A 19,261-nucleotide genomic window follows, 5' to 3' on the forward strand; every position below is an offset into this window, starting at 1 on the left:
CAATCTTCCCTTTCCATAAGAGCACCCCAGGTAGCTTTAAAGATAGAGATTCATTCCCAGAGATTCTAATTCAAAAGGCTCAGAGTAGACTGAGCATGGTGGGCGCATGTCTGTAATCCTACTGACTCAGGAGGCTAAGGCAGGAGGATTGCAAGTTCAAGGTCAGCCTCAGCAACTTAAAGAGACTTTGTCTCAAAATATGAGATAAAAAGGGCTGGGGATGCAACTCAATGGTAAAGTGCCCCTGGGTCCAATCCCCAGTATCAAAAATAAATAAATAAATAAATTCAGAGTAGAGCCTGGAATGTACTCTTTCAGTTAGCATTCCAGAAGATTCTGATGGTCAAGTCATCACATTTTGAAAAAACATTATCTTCAAAGACTGCTGCCAGATTATTCAACTTTCTAAAGCAAAATTAATATTCATTCTACAAATATGTACTATATGTATATCACTTTGTAGCCAAAGACACAAGAAAATTTTTGCCTGTTACCTATAATCCCTCTGTATATATACTTCTAGGGCCATGAATTTCTCTTTCAAGGCACATATCACATTGATGTATGTCTCTTTCACTAGAGGTTCAGTGAGGGCAGACAGGGACTATTTCTCAAAAGCAGAGATAAATAAGCCAAGATCTGAAAAATGAATATGTAAATTATCTAGAGAAAAAGTAGGAAGTTGCAGGCAGAAGGAACATTATGTATAAAGAACCAAAGAGTCTAACTTTCCCCAATTCTATTTTTTTCTTTCTTCTCAATTTTCTTTGTACTTTTTAAATATTTCTCTTTCAGTATATACCACAGTCAAGCTTATACTACACTTTATCTGTACACTATTTATTCTATTATAAAGTAATATTCCAAAGAAAGGGAAAGTGACTTACTCATGTCACGTAGGTAACAAATATTTGAACAAGTGGATGAATCATCATATTACATAATTGCTTGGAAACATGTGGCATCTAGGCTGGGGAGTCTGCTACCAAATTAAAATATACTTACACCAAACTGATAAAAGATAATTTTCTTTGTCCTGTTATAGTATGTAGAAATAGTTTAGTTTTATTAACATCAAACCCAGTTTTAGGGTTTTTTTTTTTTTTTTTTTTTTGTATGTGAAAGGCATAATTCAGCAAAGTTCAGTTGGCAAGATGTATTAATTAAAGGAAGGAGGAAAAGAAACATTAAGTACCTTAATTATTTCACTTAATCCAAACCTATTAGGTATTATATTCATTATCTCCATTTTTCAGGTAAGGAAAGTGTGGCCAGACAGGTTAATGTATACAACATAATACAGTTAATGACAGACCTAAGATTTTTTAAAATGTAGTTTTGCCTGAATTCCTAGTTCCTATTTTTTTTTAAACCAGTCTACATATTATTTACCCAAGTCTGATCTATACTTACCTAATTCTTGTAAAGGAGATTGAATTTGACCTTGATCTTTGAATATTATTGGAGTTGAAGCCAGTTGGTGATAAGAGAGTTTCCTTTGTGGTGTTTTAAATAAGCTTGGTTCATAACTGTGGGTTTTATATTCTGATTCTTCTGCAGGTTCAGAATTATACAGTAAAGCTTCTGAAGAAAGTTCTTCAAACCAATTAAGGCTTATTGGTCCTAAATCTTTAAGAAAAATAAAATCCTGTCTTAGTTTTAATCATGACTCAGAAAAACTTATGAATCAGTACAGTTATAATTTAAAAAGGACATTTGAAATTCCAACTGCAGATTATATTTTGCATTTCATAGTAACTAAACAAGATTACTAAGATCATCAGTCACTCTTGTATATCTGCATAGAGTAATGAGTGCACAAAAATTATAAAGAACTAGCACTTAACTATGTTAACTTTTATTTTTATCCATTTAATTTTTATTTATTTTCTACCTTACTATTCACAATTCAGAATTAAAAGTCACTCATAGTAAGAATGTATTCCACAGACAAAATTCAAGTATGACTACATAAGCATATATGACATATCTATGCATAAAAGAAACACAAAGACTCTCAATTAAAATGGGAAAAAAGATTCTCTCTTACAGGGAAATGACAACACTTCTATTATCATCTATCCATCCTATGCAGTAGCAGTTCTCATGATGCAAGAGGTTCAATTGGCTAAAACTAGCTTCATAACAATATTAGGCATCATTTGCTTTTTTCATGATGTTGACATCTGATTTGAGTCAGTGGCACCAAACTTATACTAGCAATCATTGTGCTTCTTACTACCATAAGGAATATTAAAGAAAAAAAGAAAAAGCCATTTTAATTTAATGTCCTATAAGACACCAAACTGTACTAGTAGTCATTATTTTAGTACCATAAGGATTTTTTTAAAAACATTTTTTTAGTTGTAGCTGGACACAATGCCTTTATTTTACTTATTTTTATGTGGTGCTGAGGATGGAACTCAGGGCCTTGCACATGCTAGACAAGCACTCTACCTCTGAGCCACAATCCAAGTCCCTCCCAAGGATTTTTTTTAAAAAGGCATTTTAACTAAAGACTATTCTAATGAAAAAGTAAAATTTATTAAAGTATAATCCTTTAGCCCATCTTTTTAATATTCTTTGAAAACAGAGCAACATGTATTGAGCACTTTTGCATAACTGAAGTCCACTGGTTGTTTAAAAGCACTTGTGGCCTGTAATCCCGTGGCTCAGCAGGCTGAGGCAGAAGGATTTTGAGTTCAAAGCCAGCCTCAGCAACATGGAGATACTAAGCAACTCAGTGAGACCCTGTCTCTAGATAAAATACAAAATAGGGCTGGGGATGTGGCTGAGTGCTTGAGTGCCCCAGTACCAAAACAAAACAAAAACAAAACCACTTGTGGCGAATCATGACCTGATGATAACTCTTTCAATGAAAAGTCATTTTTACTTGAAAGAATGACTAGCAAAAAAGTGATTCCAACTTGAATAGGTTGGTAGACATTTTCTCACAAACGAAGTGAGGTTTCACTTCAAGGAAAATAAGAGTTTACTGCCAGTTATAAAATATAAGATTTCAAATGAAAAATCAGAATTTTTAGTGGCTCAGTGGCTGATTTCTTCCCAATCTTAAAAAGACTTTCTGATAAGATCAATGGTGATATTAATGAGTGTGATTTTTTTTCATACTGCTTAATACTGTCAAAATCTAATCTAAAATACCAAGATCTTCCAAGTAACAATGGCAATGATTTTACAGAAGTATCTTTTAACTCTCTGGAAGATCTATTCAAAAAACAAGACAAATAAAGAAATACATACAAGTAACTAAAGACTATTAAAATTCCCCTTTTCCCAACTACCTAGCTGTTTGGGGTTGAATTTTATTCATACACTTCTACCAAAACTATAGACTGTAACAGATTAAATGCAGACATAGATACAAGAATCCAGCTATCTTCTATTAAGTCAAACATCAAAATGAACTGCAAAATGTAAAACAACCCACTCTTCTTTTTAAATCTTGTTTTATAAAATACATTTTTTATAAAAATTTTATGATAATCTACAATGGGCATATTTTTGCTTTTAAGTGAATTAATAAATTCTCTAACTCTTACTAACTTCTAATATTATAAGGTCTTTGAGGGTCCTTGATCATTCCAAATTGCCTGAGGAGTACTAAAACAAACAAAAAAATTTGACAATCTCTGCCTTCAAGTGGCATTATCAGCACTTCTGAATTGTTAGTAGTATTTTAAAAGAATTCTTCCTATTGCTGCCAAGAGACCAGCCTCCCCAATTTCAACTAAGGGCTAACCAGTGCATAACTATGTCATTAATAGGTATGACTCCAAAACTTCAGTCTAAAGTAAAACAGAGAATAACTAGGTTCTTTTTAACAAGCATTCATCATTTTCTGAAAAAACTCTCTGAAGTGTAGTTTATGAAATTTTACAAAACCTAACAATACCTGCTTTGCTGCATCGCGTCTTAAAAATTTCAAAAAATGTTGGCCTCTCTTTGGATCCAATAGACATTTTTCTCTACAATATTTCTCCAATGCTTGGTAAATAAGTCTGCAAAACAAAAGACCAAAATACACTTAGAAGGGATGCATTCCTTCCTAAGTGACTGAAATAAAATCAGAAACGCCAGTAGGCTTGTCTATAGTCCAGTAAAAATTTATCATGAGAATTGTAAAATTCTATAATTGTACTCTCCAATCATGTACCACTAGCCACATTGAGCACTTGAAAAGTGGAATAGTATGACTCAAGAACAAGCTTTTTCACATTATCTAATTTAATTACGTTAATTAGACACGCGTCGCTAGTGGCTGCAGTTACAAAGACCTTTTGATAATTCCCAATCTGTAAATCTTCGGAAAATATCAATTACTGGGGGTTACGTAAGGCAGATACAGTGTGCCCAGGAGAAATTTCACACCGGGACATCTAGCACACCTAGCAGGCAAGTCTGGCTTGTAAGGCCCAAAGGCGCGGACCGGCGTGGGGATCAAAGTCCCAGGGAAGGTGCGGGGCTCGAATGTGCTTTGCAGGTATTGGCCTGGGAGACCACGTCGTTTCTCTCGGGCAGGGGTGGGGTCGGCAAAGAGGGCGAGGGCAGAAGTCGCGGCTCCTACCCAGGACATGGGAGGCGCTCCCCCGCCACCCGCCGAACACAACCCCGTCCCCAGCCGACATCACTAACCCGCTCCAATGATGCAGATGTTTTTTGGCTGGAGTAGACTGCAGAGAACTGCGCGCGCACCTAGACCACAAATCCGACCCCTCAGGCTCCTTCCGGTGGCGAACTCTCTCTCCAGTGGGGACCCGAGGCGCGCAAAACCAGCAGCTCCGCCTCTGCCTAGTTTCAGACGCTCGCGCCAAAAGTTCACTCTAGGCATGTGACGCGATGACGCCATGACGCTCCACGTAGCGTACGCAACACCCGGAAGTCAGGCCGCGGCGGACTGCCCCACCGCTTCTCACTGCACCGAAAGGGAGTTCCTAATTGGGTTTCAAAACAGTCGCTTGAGTGCGTGTTTTCTTCGTCAGAATACCAGACCTCCCAACGTGGGCCACCCGCTACTACTCACGTCCCCTCTCCCTTCTCTCATGTTTAGGTGGTCACGTTTGGATAGGGTCTGGTTGGGACCTTGGAAAGGCACTTGTTTGCCTTAACAGCGGGTGTTCCATTAGGCCTGCCCAGCAAAGTACGCCGACCTTAGGAAAAAAACGAGTGATCCGTGGTTGTGGTGATTCCAGGACAGCGTGGTAGTGGAAAAGGCAGACACCTGAATTGACATTAATCTCAGTAGGCGTGCTGTTCAGGATCTCTGAGCAGTGTTTCCGCTTCAAAAATTGTGAACCCGTCTTAAAGCATTCCAGCAATATTAGGTTATTTATTTCTGCGGGCTGTGGTAGTATTTTTTACATTTTTAGGATACCGATCATCCTTTTTTGTGCTTATCTTTACCCCAAAGTGTCCTAGAATACAGGAACCTGACCAGACTGAATTCACAGGGTCTGTGACATGTTCAGTACAAAGCTTAAATCGGGTTTGTTGTGTGACCTGAAAACACTGAAGGAAGATGCTCATGCACGCCTGGCCGCTTTTAGAAGGTGCTTGAGCAGCAGTAGGCACCTTGGAAAAGGAAACGAGCAAATTTTAGCCAGATGCAGTGGTTCGTGCCTGTAATTCCAGCGATTTGGGAGGTTGAAGCAGGAAGATTCTAGGCCACCCTCAGCAATTTAGCAAGACTCTGTCTTGAATAAATAAGCTGGGGCTGCAGCTCAGTGGTAGAGTATCCCTGGGTTCAATCTCCAATACCAGAAAAAATAATTTGGTTGTATTTGATTATTTAGGTATCACTTTTAGTCTAATAATCCTTAGTTATAGCAGAATCCCTTGCTAATGCAGACAGGACTGGGAAATTGAAATAATTAAGTAACTTGCCTGGTAACAAGGCCCAGGTTTGAATTCAAGTCTGTTTCATCTCATACACTTAAGTACATAGCAGTGAAAAAAAAAAAAAAACACAAAAACTGCATTCACTCCACAGATGAAAACAATTTGCTTTTTTATCCTTTTCTGGGAGCAGGGAAATCGGTGTTTCACTGGGAATGGACTAATGAGAACCCTTGGTATATCACACCACTCTCTGAAATATATTTTCTCTCATAAACATACCACTGTAACTATGTTCCTTGTTCTGAAGTAATAGGGATTTGACGTTCATTAGATCTACCATAATATACTTCCTTTCTTGTATACTTCTAGTGCAGCTGCTCAGATAACTTACTATTTGTATTTAATTTATTAATGCTTTATTTTTTGAAATTTTTTTTCATAAAAATTGTAATATGCACAACATATTTTAGTACACATAGACATATGATTACTGCAAGTCAAGCAATTTACATTCATCTCTCAATTACCTTTTTTGTACATGTAGAAAGAGCACTAGAAATCTACTCTTAGCAGATTTTCAGGATAAATACAGTAGTAGTAAGTATAGTTATCATGCTGTACATTGAATCTCTAGATTTGTTTATCCCACAGGGTTGCAGCTTTGTGCTTTGGCCAACATTTTCCCACCTCCCCACCTCTGGTAACTATGTATTTGACTTTTTTAGATTCCACATATAAGTGAGATCATGCAGTAATTTTTCTTTCTACCTGTCTTATTTCATTCATTTAGCATAATGCCTCAAGATTTGTCCATGTGCTTGGAAATGGCAGGGTTTTCTTTTTTTAAAGCTAAATGATATTCCCCATTATATCACAATTTCTTTATTCATTCACCTGTCAACAGAGAGGTTGTTTGCATAGCTTGATTGTTGAGAATAATTCTGCAGTGAACTTGGAGTGCAGGTATCTTTTTAAGATTCCTGACTTCATTTCCTTCGGGTATACACCAAAGTAGTGGGATTGCTGGATCAGATGATAATTCTATTTTTAATTTTTAAAGAAGTGCCATGCTATTTTACATAATGGCTGTACTAATTTACATCTCCATCAACAGTGCACAAGGGATCTATAAAATGGTCACTAGAGGAATAAATGAACGAAATTGCTAATTAAAGCATGTGTGTGAACAGTCAGAAATGAAAAACAGCTTTGAAAATGATTGAGGAATGGTGAATTGAAGAGGTGAGGGAAAAGCAATTAGGAATCAAGTGGCTATAGATCTCTGCAGGTAGGTTCATCTGCCCTCCTTTAATTTGGGTAATAGGTAGCAGCTCCTGTTAGATTCTGAAATAAATGGAGAAGCCAAGGATGAACCTGAACCAGCTTGACCAGGAAAAAGAAGGGGCCAGTAAAGGTGGAAGGCGAAAGGACACTAAACACAGGAGGATATTGAGTCTGAGCACCTGGTGAGTGGATGGAGCGCTTTGTCCGTCTTCCCTATGGCTTATACCAGGGCTATGGAAACCCACTGCCTTTGGGCCAACCGGCACTATCGGGGCACAAACAGTTCGACTGGAGGCAAAGCATGGGTCCCCCTACTTTCCTGGCCAGGCCAGGGCTGCTGGTGCCAGCGAATGCCCCAGACTACTGCGTGGACCCTTACAAGAGGGCTCAACTTAAGGCTATTCTTGCCCAGATGAACCCCAACTTAAGCATAGGGCTGTGCAAAGCCAACACTAAGGAAGTGGGCGTGCAGGTGAGCCTGCGGGTGGACAAGTCCGTGCAGTGCTCCCTGGGGCCTCGAACCCTGCGCAGCCGCTCCCCCTGGGACAGGCAACCAGTGACAACCTGGGGAGTACATTCGCCAGTGGTCAGCCACAGGGGATTGAGCCTACTGCGGAAGGATGAAGAAGATGGGGAAAACAAGGTGCTTTCAGGCCCTGCAGAGAACAGCCAGCAGCCACCATCAACGCCAAGGTCAGAAGATGATGGGCAGGAGGAACTCCGAGGACCAGAGGAATTGGGGCAGGAAGATGCAGTGTGTCCTCGGGAAAGAAAGAACAGGCAGGCGCCAGGAATTGCCACTGCAGAGCCTCTCCGGAAGACCAACTTCCAGGTATACTTTCTCCTCCCTTTTCTTTAGTCCCTTGCCTCCCTCTCCTCTCTTACATTTCTGGGGCAATAAGAGCAAAGTCTTCTCTTGCTTCATCCTTTTATTTGGTCACGTGGTCTGTGAGTTTTCACGTTTTTGTTAAAACACAGTGGCAAGCCTAACTTAAAACCAAAAATCTGGCCACTATTGCTTTTGGGAAGGAGTCGAGAGCTTCAACTCTGTACAATATGAAGTCAGGTTTCATTTTGGGAGATTGTGCTGGTGGCACGGTGGAAAATGGAATGGGAAAAGTATGAGCAACAACAGCAAGAAGAATCCTAGGGTAATCCTTAAAAGAGATGAGCCCTTAAATGAATGTAGTAGCCTGACATAGATATAAGTGACGTTAAGGAGGTAATTTTAAATTTTTACACAAAGCAATTAGCAAAAAAAAAAAAAAGAATTATTTTTTTTCCCTCCAAAATATAGTAAAAGACTCCCACCCCCTTATTTTCAGTTTTTGGAACCAAAATATGGCTATTTTCACTGTAAAGACTGTAAGACCAGATGGGAGAGTGCTTATGTGTGGTGCATTTCTGGAACTAATAAGGTAAGTAAAAGTAAATGGGATATGACAGGAGAATGGGGTGGGCACAGATGTCAGTTGGAGGAAGGATCTGTTTCTAGTTGCAAGATGACTTTACAATCCTGTCTCAATCATCTTGGTGTCCTGGGTGCAAAGCATGCAGTAAGCATCCAGTGACTGTTTGAATCAAACTAAATTCCACGGTCCACCTCAGTTCCTGAGCCATATCCTTGTGTTGTATGTGGTTTGGTAGTTTGGTTGGAAAAAGTGTCAGGTTATTTAGAAGAACTTTTGTCTATGTTGGGACTCTAACAACTTTTTAGCTGGTGAATTTTGAACAGATTTCGCCTCTAGTTTGAGGAAATTTCCAGTTTGTCCACAAGGTGGGGCAATGAAAGAAAGAACTTACAAAGGTAGAAAACTCCTAAAGAGATTTGCTTAGCTAATACTGGGTATACACACTACCCACAATGGAGTTAATTCTCAACATTGAGATTGGGAATGACTTCACGTTCTGTTCTGCATTTCTGGATTTTCATGAATATCACAGACTCTGGTCATCATGGACCCTCATTTCAGAATGAGAACAGGATGCAGCTGAGTGGCTTCTGTTTTGCCTGGCCCATGGGCTTCATTTGGCAGTCATCTACAGTGGGTCTATTGCATTAACTTATAAGAGCATCTGAATTTGTGTTGCATGTGCAGATATGGCCTTTCTAACTAAAGGCCTGTGGAGGGAGAGGGCAAAGAGGCACACTAAGACTTGAATGAAGACTTGTGTTTTCAGACTAGCCATTTACTGGACCCAGGAGGTGAATTTTAAACTAAAAGTCCCCTCTCTCGATAGAAGAAAAACCATGGGTTTAATTCAGACATTCCAAGGCAGTAGAATACAAAGAACAACACAATTGTCATCCTCAAGAAATGTATTCTGATAGGAGTGATTTAGACAAGAATGCAGTTTGATGATGTGAGCAGTGACACTCACTGCATGGAAGTGGTAATCCCACAGGAGGCAACGATTAACCTGAGGGACAGATCATGATGCCCAAACAGGACTTTGAGGACAAAAGGGAGGAATTCACCAAGTAGGGGGGAAATTTTGTACAGGAAAATGCACAAAACCGAGAAAATGGTACTGATGGATAACCACAATAATTTACATTTCAAGTGGGGCAATACTGGAAAATGTAACATGTCAAGTGGCTTAAGTTGGGGTTCATTCAGAAGAAAGGCTTGGCCCACACAATGAATAAAACTATCATAACAGCTACTTTCTATTATTGAGTTTCTATTAAGTATGTTATTGGGTGGTTGTCAGAAAAGAATAAGTAGTAGTATCCCAATTTTATAGTTAAGGAAAATTAGATTCATAGATTAAGAAAGGTGATGACCAGTAGCACTAGTAGAGCTTAAAACCCCAAGGGTAGAGGTTGGATAACAGCAAGGTACAAGGTGAGGAAATGGCTTACTTTAATAAAAAACTAATAGCCTAGGAGATATATACCTATATCAGCTTGTACTTTAAATAAACAAACAAATTTCTTCTTAGGTTTATTTCAAACAACTCTGTTGCAAGTGCCAAAAGAGTTTTAACCCTTATCGAGTAGAAGCAATCCACTGTCAGGTAAGCACACAGAACAATTTCATTGTGTTTCTGTTTATCAACATGAAGCCTCTGTGGAAAATATCAGGATTTAATGGAACTGCATATTAGTTTAGGAATGTTAAGTTTTCATATATTTGAAATTTTATGATTAAATACTTGAGAAAAAGAAATAAAAGGAAAAAGGAAATAAAAGGCAAGTCAGAATTTATGCTTTGTGGAAAAAAAATGGGAAGGATTTACAATTTAAGTTGTCTTATGTGGTGTGTTTATGATGTATGTGTTTTTCCTGTTTATAGTTAAATTGTAGTATTTTGATATGTAACTGTTAAGCTTGTACTATGTGCCAAACTTTGGGCTAAGTGTTTAGCATGTGTTTTCTCCTGTAATTTAACCTTTGTGATAGGCATTCTCATTTTTTTTTTTTTATAAATCAGAAAGTTAAATTGAATAACAGTAAATAACTTGTCCAAAGTTAGACTGGTTACTATTAGGATTGTAGTTGGATTCCATGCTATATTTCAGTGTGTGGAAAGTCACAGAACTAGTTGAGAACTTGACTTCCTATTAATTCCTTTTGAGTTTGGGGTGAGGGATAATATAAAACAGCCTAAAGGAAATCTGTCTTCAAGCTTTTCAGAGAAGTGTAAAATTATTTTCATAATTGGAAAGTTTTTTTACATTTTTGTTATGGAAATTAAATCAAGGGCCTTGTGCATGCTAGGCAAGTTCTCTACAGCTGAGCTATCCTTAGCCCAAGAAGTTTTTTTTTTTTTCCTAAAATAAAATCCTCTACTTATTTATTTTTCTATAATTTGGGTAAAAGAAATGATATTTTAAAAGCTAGTTTAAAATTTTGAAGGCTTGATTTCCTAGTCTGAGATTCTTAGTCTACTTATGTTTAATATAAATATTTATAAAATTGGGTTTAAGGCTGGGAGTGGTGGCACATGCCTGTGATCCCAGCAATTCAGGAGGCTGAGGCATGAGGATAACAAATTTGAGACTGGCCTGAGCAACTTTGCAAGACCCTGTTCCAAATAAAAAAGAGAAAGGGCTGGGGATATAGTTCAGTGGTAGAGTACTCCAGATTCAATCCCCAGTGCTGGGGTAAAAAAAAAAAAAAGGGGGGGGTTTAAATACATTTTCTTACTATTTTTTCTATACTCCCTTTTCTTATTTTCACTTTTTTTTTTTTCCTTTCTGAGAATTGCACCACCCAGGGGCCCTTTACCACTCAGCTGTATCCCAGTATCTTTTTAAAATTTTTGAGACAGGGTTTCTCTATGTTGCTAAGGCTGGCCTTGAATTTACAATCCTCACACCTCAGCCTCCCAAATAGCTGGGATTAAAGGCATGCACCACTGTGCCTGGTTGGAGTAATTTAAAAAAAAAAATTTTTTTTTCCAATTGATTATCTTGGTAGTTATTCATTCCTTAAGGTTCTTCTGGTGGTTACTGTAGAAATGGCAACATGACTGAGAGTCTAAATTAACTCTTCTTGCCAATGCAAAGAATTTAGCACTCTCAAATTCCATATCACTTCATCCTAATGTATATGCTGCAGTTGTGTATTTTAATTTTACCTATATCTTCAACTTTGAGCTATTATTTTACAAAGTCAATATCTCCTGGCTATGTATTTATCCTTTCTGTTGTCATTTGTATTTTTTGTTTGTTTGTTTCTGGGATCACTTCTCTTTCACTTGGATAATAGACTTTAATGTTTTCTTTAGTATAGGCATAAAGATGATAAATTCTATTTTGTCTGGATGTCCAAGAAGTTTTTGCTGGTATAGAAATTTCAGGTTGACAGTATTTGTGACTTTTAAAGGTCTGAAATTTCATTATTTCTATGAAGTTGGCTGCTCAGCTTCATTGTACTTCCCTTGAAGTAATCTCCCCCTTTTAAAAATTTGCTTGCTTTTAAAATATTTTTATAACAGTTTTACAACAATGAGCCTATTTATGGGGGTTTTGTGTATTTATCCTGCTTCTTGTCTCTGTAAAATGTTCCTTGAATTTGTGGCTTGAAGATTTTCATCACTTTTGGAAAATTATCAGTCATGTTTTCAAATGTTATTTCTTCCGTTCTCCCTCTTTTCCATACATGTTAGACCTTATACTATATTCATGTCTGTTTCTTAAACTCTTTTCTCTACTTTCCTTGCTTTGTTTTTGCTTGCTTCAGACAGGATATTATCTATTCAACTATTCACCATTTATAATTATCTCCACTTTTTCCAATTTGTTAAACCTATTCATTGAGTTATCAGTTTCCGTTATTATATTTTTTGGTTCTAGAATTTTTGTTTATAAAAAATAACTTCTAGATCTTTGCTAGGAATGTTAGTCTTTTTTCCTTGAACATAGTAAGTTTCTTTAAAATAGGTGTCAGATAATTCCATTAACTTAGTCCCCTATGAATTTATTGTTCTCTTTTTGATTTTCAGGTATGTTCTGTCTCCTCATGTACCTGGATATTTTTGATTGAGTGCTAGTATCACATGTGAAAGCCATGGTGATAATTTGTCACCTAGAAGTATATATTTTGGAGATGATTTATATTTGCTTATGAAAGGCAGACAGACTAAAGTTGAGCTGTTTTAAAGCTGAGCTTTAGCACCTGTGACAGCGGGTCAATTTTGGTTCTTATTCTTTTGCTGTAGCCTTAAAGGGTCCTACACAATGTATGAGTTGCTTGGAGGCCTCTTCTACTCTGGTATATCTCTTAGCCTCATCAATTTGTTAATCCTCTTTTCAGCTTCTTATTATCTTTCATGATACCATTTACATGCAGTATTGTTTCTACTTGCCTTTTGTAATAGATATTGTTGATATTTTATAGGTCACAAGGCTAAATTCAATTAGATTGAATAACTTGCCCAAGGTTAGACTAATAGACCAGTGATTGGATTCTATGGTGTCTTCCATTATTTAGAAAATCACAGAACTAGGTCAGGCCCAATGATGCATGCCTGTAATCCCAACAGCTCAGTAGGATGAGGCAGGAGGATTGCAGGTTCAAAGCCAGCCTCAGCAATTTGGTGAGGCCTTAAGCAATTTAGCAAGACTCTGAAATATAAAAAAGGGCTAAGGATGTGGCTTAGTGGTTAAGCACCCTGGAGTCAATCCCTGGTCCAAAAAAAAAAAAATCATAGAATTAGACGATTAATGTAACTTTCTACTATGGTCTTTTGAGATTAGGAGAGAAAAAAAAATCCAAAAACAGTTTGAAGGAAACCTGCCTTTTAACATTTCCAGAAAAGTGTAACAGAGTTGATTTTTTTTTTTTTTAAACCATTACCATATGTCAGGTTTACCTCTATTCTGGATTTGCTTCTTTAATGCTTTGATTTTCCAAGCAGTTATTTTTTTTTTAACAGTTTTTCTAGTTGTCCAGGAGGTTCAGTCAGAATTACCTAATCTACCATTGCCAAAGCAGACATCTACCTTTAGAATAAACCATTTTTTATTGGACTTTTTCCTCCCTTAAAAAGGAATTGTGATAATTATATGAATTAATTTATATAAAGTACTTAGGACAGTGTGAGGCATACTATATTAGCTATTTGAGTATTCCTCCTTATAAGAAAATTCTAAGTAGAGAATGTGATTATACATTATACTTGACAAATCATATTTAAGACTGGAAAATAAAAATGCATACTTTTTACAGTATAAAAAGATAAATATTGGGGCTGGGATTGTGGTTCAGTGGTAGAGTGCTCGCGTAACAGTGCAAGGCCCTGGTTTTGATCCTCAGCACCACATAAAAATAAATAAATAAAATAAAGATATTGTGTCCAGTTACAACTAAAAAATAAATATTAAAAAATAAAAAGATAAATATTGACTAATTCTGTGTGGCTATGGGATATGTGCAGTCTTTAGAGCAGTGATTATCAGTTTCAGTGGTTGGCAGGGATAGGAAGGTGGACTGGGAGAGTATGCCAGTCCCCATAAAGCATAATTATTATTTTTTTAAATCGATGATCTTTGTGGTTATTTAAAAATTTTTTTTAGTTGTAGTTGGACACAATACCTTTATTTTATTTATTTTTTATGTGGTGTTAAGGATCGAACCCAGCATCTTGCATATGCTAGGCGAGTGCTCTACTGCTGAGCCACAACCCCAGCCCCCAGTTATTTTATTTATCACAAAACAGAATGTGTTAATGGTTGAAAGGCACTGTATTAAATCTTAGTAAAGATTGGGCATGTCTGGGAAGAAAAGAATTTGGCTTTCTCTAGAATATCCCTAGTTTTAACAACCCAAAATATCTCCAAACCTGGTCAAATATCTCCTCACAGGTAAAAATCACCCCTAAATGAGAACTATCGCTCTAGTCTTTTTAATGGTCTCATTTAGGTTATCAAATCACTTAGTACTCATGTACTGCTCCTCACCCTCACCTGGCTACATATACAAAATGACACAGACACACTCTATAGAACTTTTTAACTCTTTTGTGTTATCTTGGTTGGCTCAGCAATATTCTTTTGAATGCATGGCATTCAATATTCTCTTTAAAGGCATGACATTTAAAGGGGTTTCAAGTGACTTTGTACAGTTGGTCATGGGCTTCTCATAGAACTCGAAGATGAAAATATGGGGGATTGGGGTAGTGGAAAGGAGCATTTCAATTTGAAGATTACACTTGAAACTCTAATTTGATCATTTAGTGTCCAAACTGTTCCTTGTTTTCTAAAGACCTGTTCAAAGTCTCGTTGTTCCTGTCCTCAAAAGAAAAGACACATTGATCTAAGGAGGCCTCATCGACAGGAACTGTGTGGTCGCTGCAAAGACAAGAAATTCTCCTGTGGCAATGTTTACAGCTTTAAATGCATCATATGACAGGCACTGTGGCTTGTGAACTCTTATAACTTACTGTGCTGTTTTCCTGTTTTGCAACTTGGCTCTGACTTGGCATTGAAAAATGGACTAGAATTTGTACTTTTTTGTAGGTTATATAACAATTGTACAATGTGAATAGAATAAAATAAATGCATATGAATTAGACCACGAAGTCAATTAATTGGTGATCCCAGAGTAAAAATACCAGAATGGCATCTGGAAAATGTGAAGGGAACAATGAAGAGGAAAAAAGTCATTCATTTGACAAATAAGCTTGGTGTTCTAAGCACTGGGAATACAGAGATGATCAAGGGGCAGTGTTCTTGCTTCCAGTTATACATTTTTATAGTGAATGCTGAATCCGCACCTAGAATAAGCCAGACATTGTTGCAAAATATTAAATAGGAACTATTATACCTTTTTCATAGGTGTGCAGAGAGGTCTTGGGGTAGAGCCAGGATTTGAACACAAGTGGAATAGGACTTGCTCCAGGCTATTGGTTACTACATTTGTATTTTCTCCCAAATTCAGAGAGAGAAAATGGGGATGATGATAGTGTTTGACTCTTTTTGATTGTGTGAGAACAAAAGGAGATTCTACATGCCATGAAGGAAACACGGTACTAGATAGAGTAACCCTTTAACTGTGTCTGGGAAGAGGCGACAGGAGAGTTAGCATCAGTAGGATGAAGGGAGCTGGGAGAAGATGGTTTTGATCCAAGAGAAAAGCAAAAATAAAGGTCCTGAGAGGATGGGGCACATATTTAGCATATTTCAGGAATGGGAGCTCCCTCGGGCTAATGCAGAACATAGGGCTGAAGAAGATAGGATCCAAAGACCATGATCAAGCATAAGAAAGCCATGAAGGGGTTTCAGTAGGGTAGTAACATCAGATTCTTTTTTTTTTTTTTTTTTTTTTTTGGTACTGAGTATTGAACTCAGAGGCACTCAAACACTGATCCACATCCCCACCCCTATTTTGTATTGTATTTAGAGACTCCCACTGAGTTGCTTAGTGCCTCACTAAGTTGCTGAGGTTGGCTTTGAACTCACGACCCTTCTGCCTCAGCCTCCCGAGCTGCAGGGATTACACACATGTGCCACTGCACCCAGCTTCAGATTCTTACTTTAAAAAACTCAAGATGGGCATGGTGGAGCATGCCTGTAATAATACCAATGGCTCGGGAGGCTGAGGCAGGAGGATTGAGAGTTCAAAGCCAGCCTCAGCAACCTAGTGAGGCCGTAAGCAACTCAGTGAGACCCTGTCTCTAAATACAATACAAAACAGGGGTGGGGATGTGACTCAGTGGTCAAGTGCTCCTGAGTTCAATCCCTGGACCGCTCCCCCACCACCTCCAAGAAGAAGAAGAAAAAAGCTCAGTTACTGCTTTGAGGGAAGACTAGGTAGGAAGGAAGAAACGGGTTAGGAAGTTAATGAATACTTAAGCAGAATACTTTGGACAAGAATGGAGACCATAGAGATGGATAAAAGTCTGTAAATTCAAGATGATCAGAAATGTATAGGAGTAGTGATGATTGATGGAAGAAATAAATGACTCTTACATTTCTGCTTTGAGATATGGGATGGATGGTATTGAGAGGTATACTAGTTAGGTAGCATGTTCTGGAGCCAGATTACCTAATTTCAATTGCTGGGTGCACTATTTAGGAGATGTATGTGGGCAAGTTGCTTGCTATGTCTTAATTTACCTATCTATAAAATGGGTATGATGATAATGCCTGTCTCTTGTTGGTTATGTGACGACAAAAGGAGATACATAGTTTCTTTTGTGTTGCTATAACAAAATATCTGAAACTGGGTACTTTTTAAAGATTTATTTGGCTCAAATGTTTGAAAGCTGAAAATCCAAGATTGAGCAGCTCCATGTTTGCCTCTGGTCAGGCATAATTTGCGTCATAAGATTGTCTAATAGTGTTAACCTCATTTTGAGATTTGGGGCCATTTGAGACTTGCTGGTGCTACTGGCAGGTTTGGTGGCAGTTGCATTTTAGTACTATAACACTTCAGCCTTCTAGTGCAGGTGTGGAAAGTAGAGATCTAGGGTTCAACCAGGCTTCAGGTCTGGCCAGCCGAGCGAGCCGAGCGAGACAAAGAGGTAAAGCATTTCTTGCAGATGTCAGTAAGGGAGTGATTCCAATGGTCCATAAAATTGAAAGTTCTTCAGAAGAGGAGTGAAGACAGGTGAGGTTCACAGGATATTATTCACGATGCAGAAGAATTGTTAGGGTTGGGGAATAGAATTGAGGGGAACTGGAAAAAATTCCTGAGTGGGATGCTAGGAAGTAAGATTCTGGAGCTGGTACACTCACTGCTCTGAACAGGTTTTGGTATAGCTATGAAGCTGGGTGGCTAAGGTACTTATATTCTTATAAGTAAGAATGTTAATAGACTGGGAAGAAAATGATTTTTGTATAGGTTGTCTGCGAGTATGCTTACATCGCTGAAATGATGTTAGAAGTTGAGATGGAAAAGGTTAATCATGAATAAAGAAGCAGAGTGAGCAGTAAGACTTTAGGTCAGCAGTTTTCAACCATGCCTGCAAATTAAAATCACCCATGGAACACTACCGATGGAAGAATACTACTTTTGGGGTTTGACTTAAGTGTTCTTGGGTGTGGCCTGGATCTTGAAGTTTTTAATAAGCTTCTCTGACTCATAGCTGAGGATCACAGCCATTGTGGACAATGGTGATGGAGTTGAGGAGGGAGGATGGTTAGTACAGCTGCGGGGCGTGAATCTCAAAGTCTCTGGACTTTTTGAAATAGAAATAAGGAGAGAGGAGCTGGAAATTTTGGAGGAAGCAAGGAGGAATTACCTCCTCCTGGCCCTGGAACTCCTGAAAATCCATGGCAGGTGGCTTAAGCTCTTAAAATTTGAAATTATCATACAACAAGAATTTGGTATTAAAGGCATCTGGGCAAGAAGAGTTAGTGACAGAGAAGGACTGACCTGTACATGGACTGCAGGGAGTTCTAGATGTGTACTTCCTATGATCTCCAATACAAAATAGAGACAGTGACAGTTTGCGGGAGGATGACTGTAGAAGTATCCTACATGGAAAAATGACTGTAGCTGTGCTGGAGAAAAAAGAACATGTTGCTATTCTGCAGTCCAGGATCTTTTGAAGTTGGTGGTTATTAAAATGCCAATTTTGGAGACCCTGCTATGGATTTACCAAATTGATCTATAGAGGACTCCACCTTAGAGAATATGCACTTTTTTTTTCTTTTTAAAATTCCTCCTGCTAGCAAAGGAGAAAAACAGGGGACTCCTGTCCTAAAGGCTATGATTCTGCCAGTCAGCAGGAACAGGGGGCTTTTATAGAGGTGATTAGGGAGGAGAGATCAGGGAAAAGAAGGTCAGAGAAAATCAGGGAAAAAGTTAGGGAAAAGAAGATTAGGAGGTGAAGGAGGAGGTTGGGTAAAAGAAAAAAACGTGAGTTTCAAACCACAGGGATGTAGTCAAAGCATCAAGTGAAGCCTGTTAGGATTCCCCACTGTCAATTTCTAGCTTCCATTTCTGTGGAAAGTGGGTGACAACCTCTCCAAGCTACTCCTGCTGAAAGGGGGTGAAGTTGGGGGAAGTAACCCGAAGTCCTTGTTCTCTGTCAGGTGGAGATGTGGAAAGTTGAGGGCATTCAGCATTAGATCAGTCCAGAGGTCCACAGTGGCAGATGGCAGATGACTGGACAAGGCATACATAGGGCAGCGATCATGCTAATGGCCAAAGTTGTCTCAACTTTCCTAAGTTCAGTTTCCTTTTTCTCAAAGTGGATCACGATGGAGCAACCTGTATTGTTCAGGGAGAGAAGATGGGAGTTCCCCTAAAGCAAAAGGAGCTTCTGCAGCTGCTGGGACTCCCTGAGTCCCTCCCTTTACACCCAGGAACAGCACCTCTGATTCGACCTGAGGCAGACTCACCCGTCTCCTAACTCTACTGTAGTTGGCTCTCAACAAATTGGCCAGCACCATGAATTTTCAGCATGGAAGCAGGGCTCTTTGGAGAGCCAGGTCTGCCCAAGAAAGCTAGAAGGGGTCTGCTGTTGGGTCCCATCTGGGTTGCCAAGTTTATTGCCAAAAGCTCCGTCCTGGTCCCAGATGCCAATCCAATAAGGAGGACATGGTTTTGAGAAAAAGGAAAAAGATGGTTCATTGCTTTGTTAGCAAAGGAGAAACACGGGGGACTCCTGTCCCAAAGGCTGTGATTCTTAGAAGCTGCACTTACGACAAGCATCCTGTG

General features: G+C 38.5%; 2 protein-coding genes across 2 annotated transcripts in view; one reads left to right on the forward strand and one right to left on the reverse strand.

The window, feature by feature from the left end:
- Positions 1-3,983, reverse strand: part of Brca2 (BRCA2 DNA repair associated) — a 66,286-nt gene extending 62,303 nt beyond the window's left edge. The window contains exons 1-2 of the mRNA XM_076872252.1: positions 3,917-3,983; positions 1,393-1,629 (exon numbers count right to left, since the gene is read on the reverse strand). Of these exons, the coding sequence (XP_076728367.1) occupies positions 1,393-1,629; positions 3,917-3,983 (304 nt within the window). The remainder of the gene's footprint in view (positions 1-1,392; positions 1,630-3,916) is intronic.
- A 3,350-nt stretch (positions 3,984-7,333) lies between these two features.
- Zar1l (zygote arrest 1 like) lies at positions 7,334-15,001 on the forward strand. Its single transcript, XM_076871893.1, has 4 exons — positions 7,334-7,975; positions 8,469-8,561; positions 10,090-10,164; positions 14,858-15,001. Exons 1-4 carry the CDS (start codon positions 7,334-7,336, stop codon positions 14,999-15,001), a joined length of 954 nt encoding a protein of 317 aa, XP_076728008.1.
- The last annotated feature ends 4,260 nt before the right edge of the window (positions 15,002-19,261 follow it).

This window comes from Callospermophilus lateralis, chromosome 12 (genome assembly GCF_048772815.1).
Source record: "Callospermophilus lateralis isolate mCalLat2 chromosome 12, mCalLat2.hap1, whole genome shotgun sequence".
In the NCBI taxonomy this organism is placed as follows: domain Eukaryota; kingdom Metazoa; phylum Chordata; class Mammalia; order Rodentia; family Sciuridae; genus Callospermophilus; species Callospermophilus lateralis.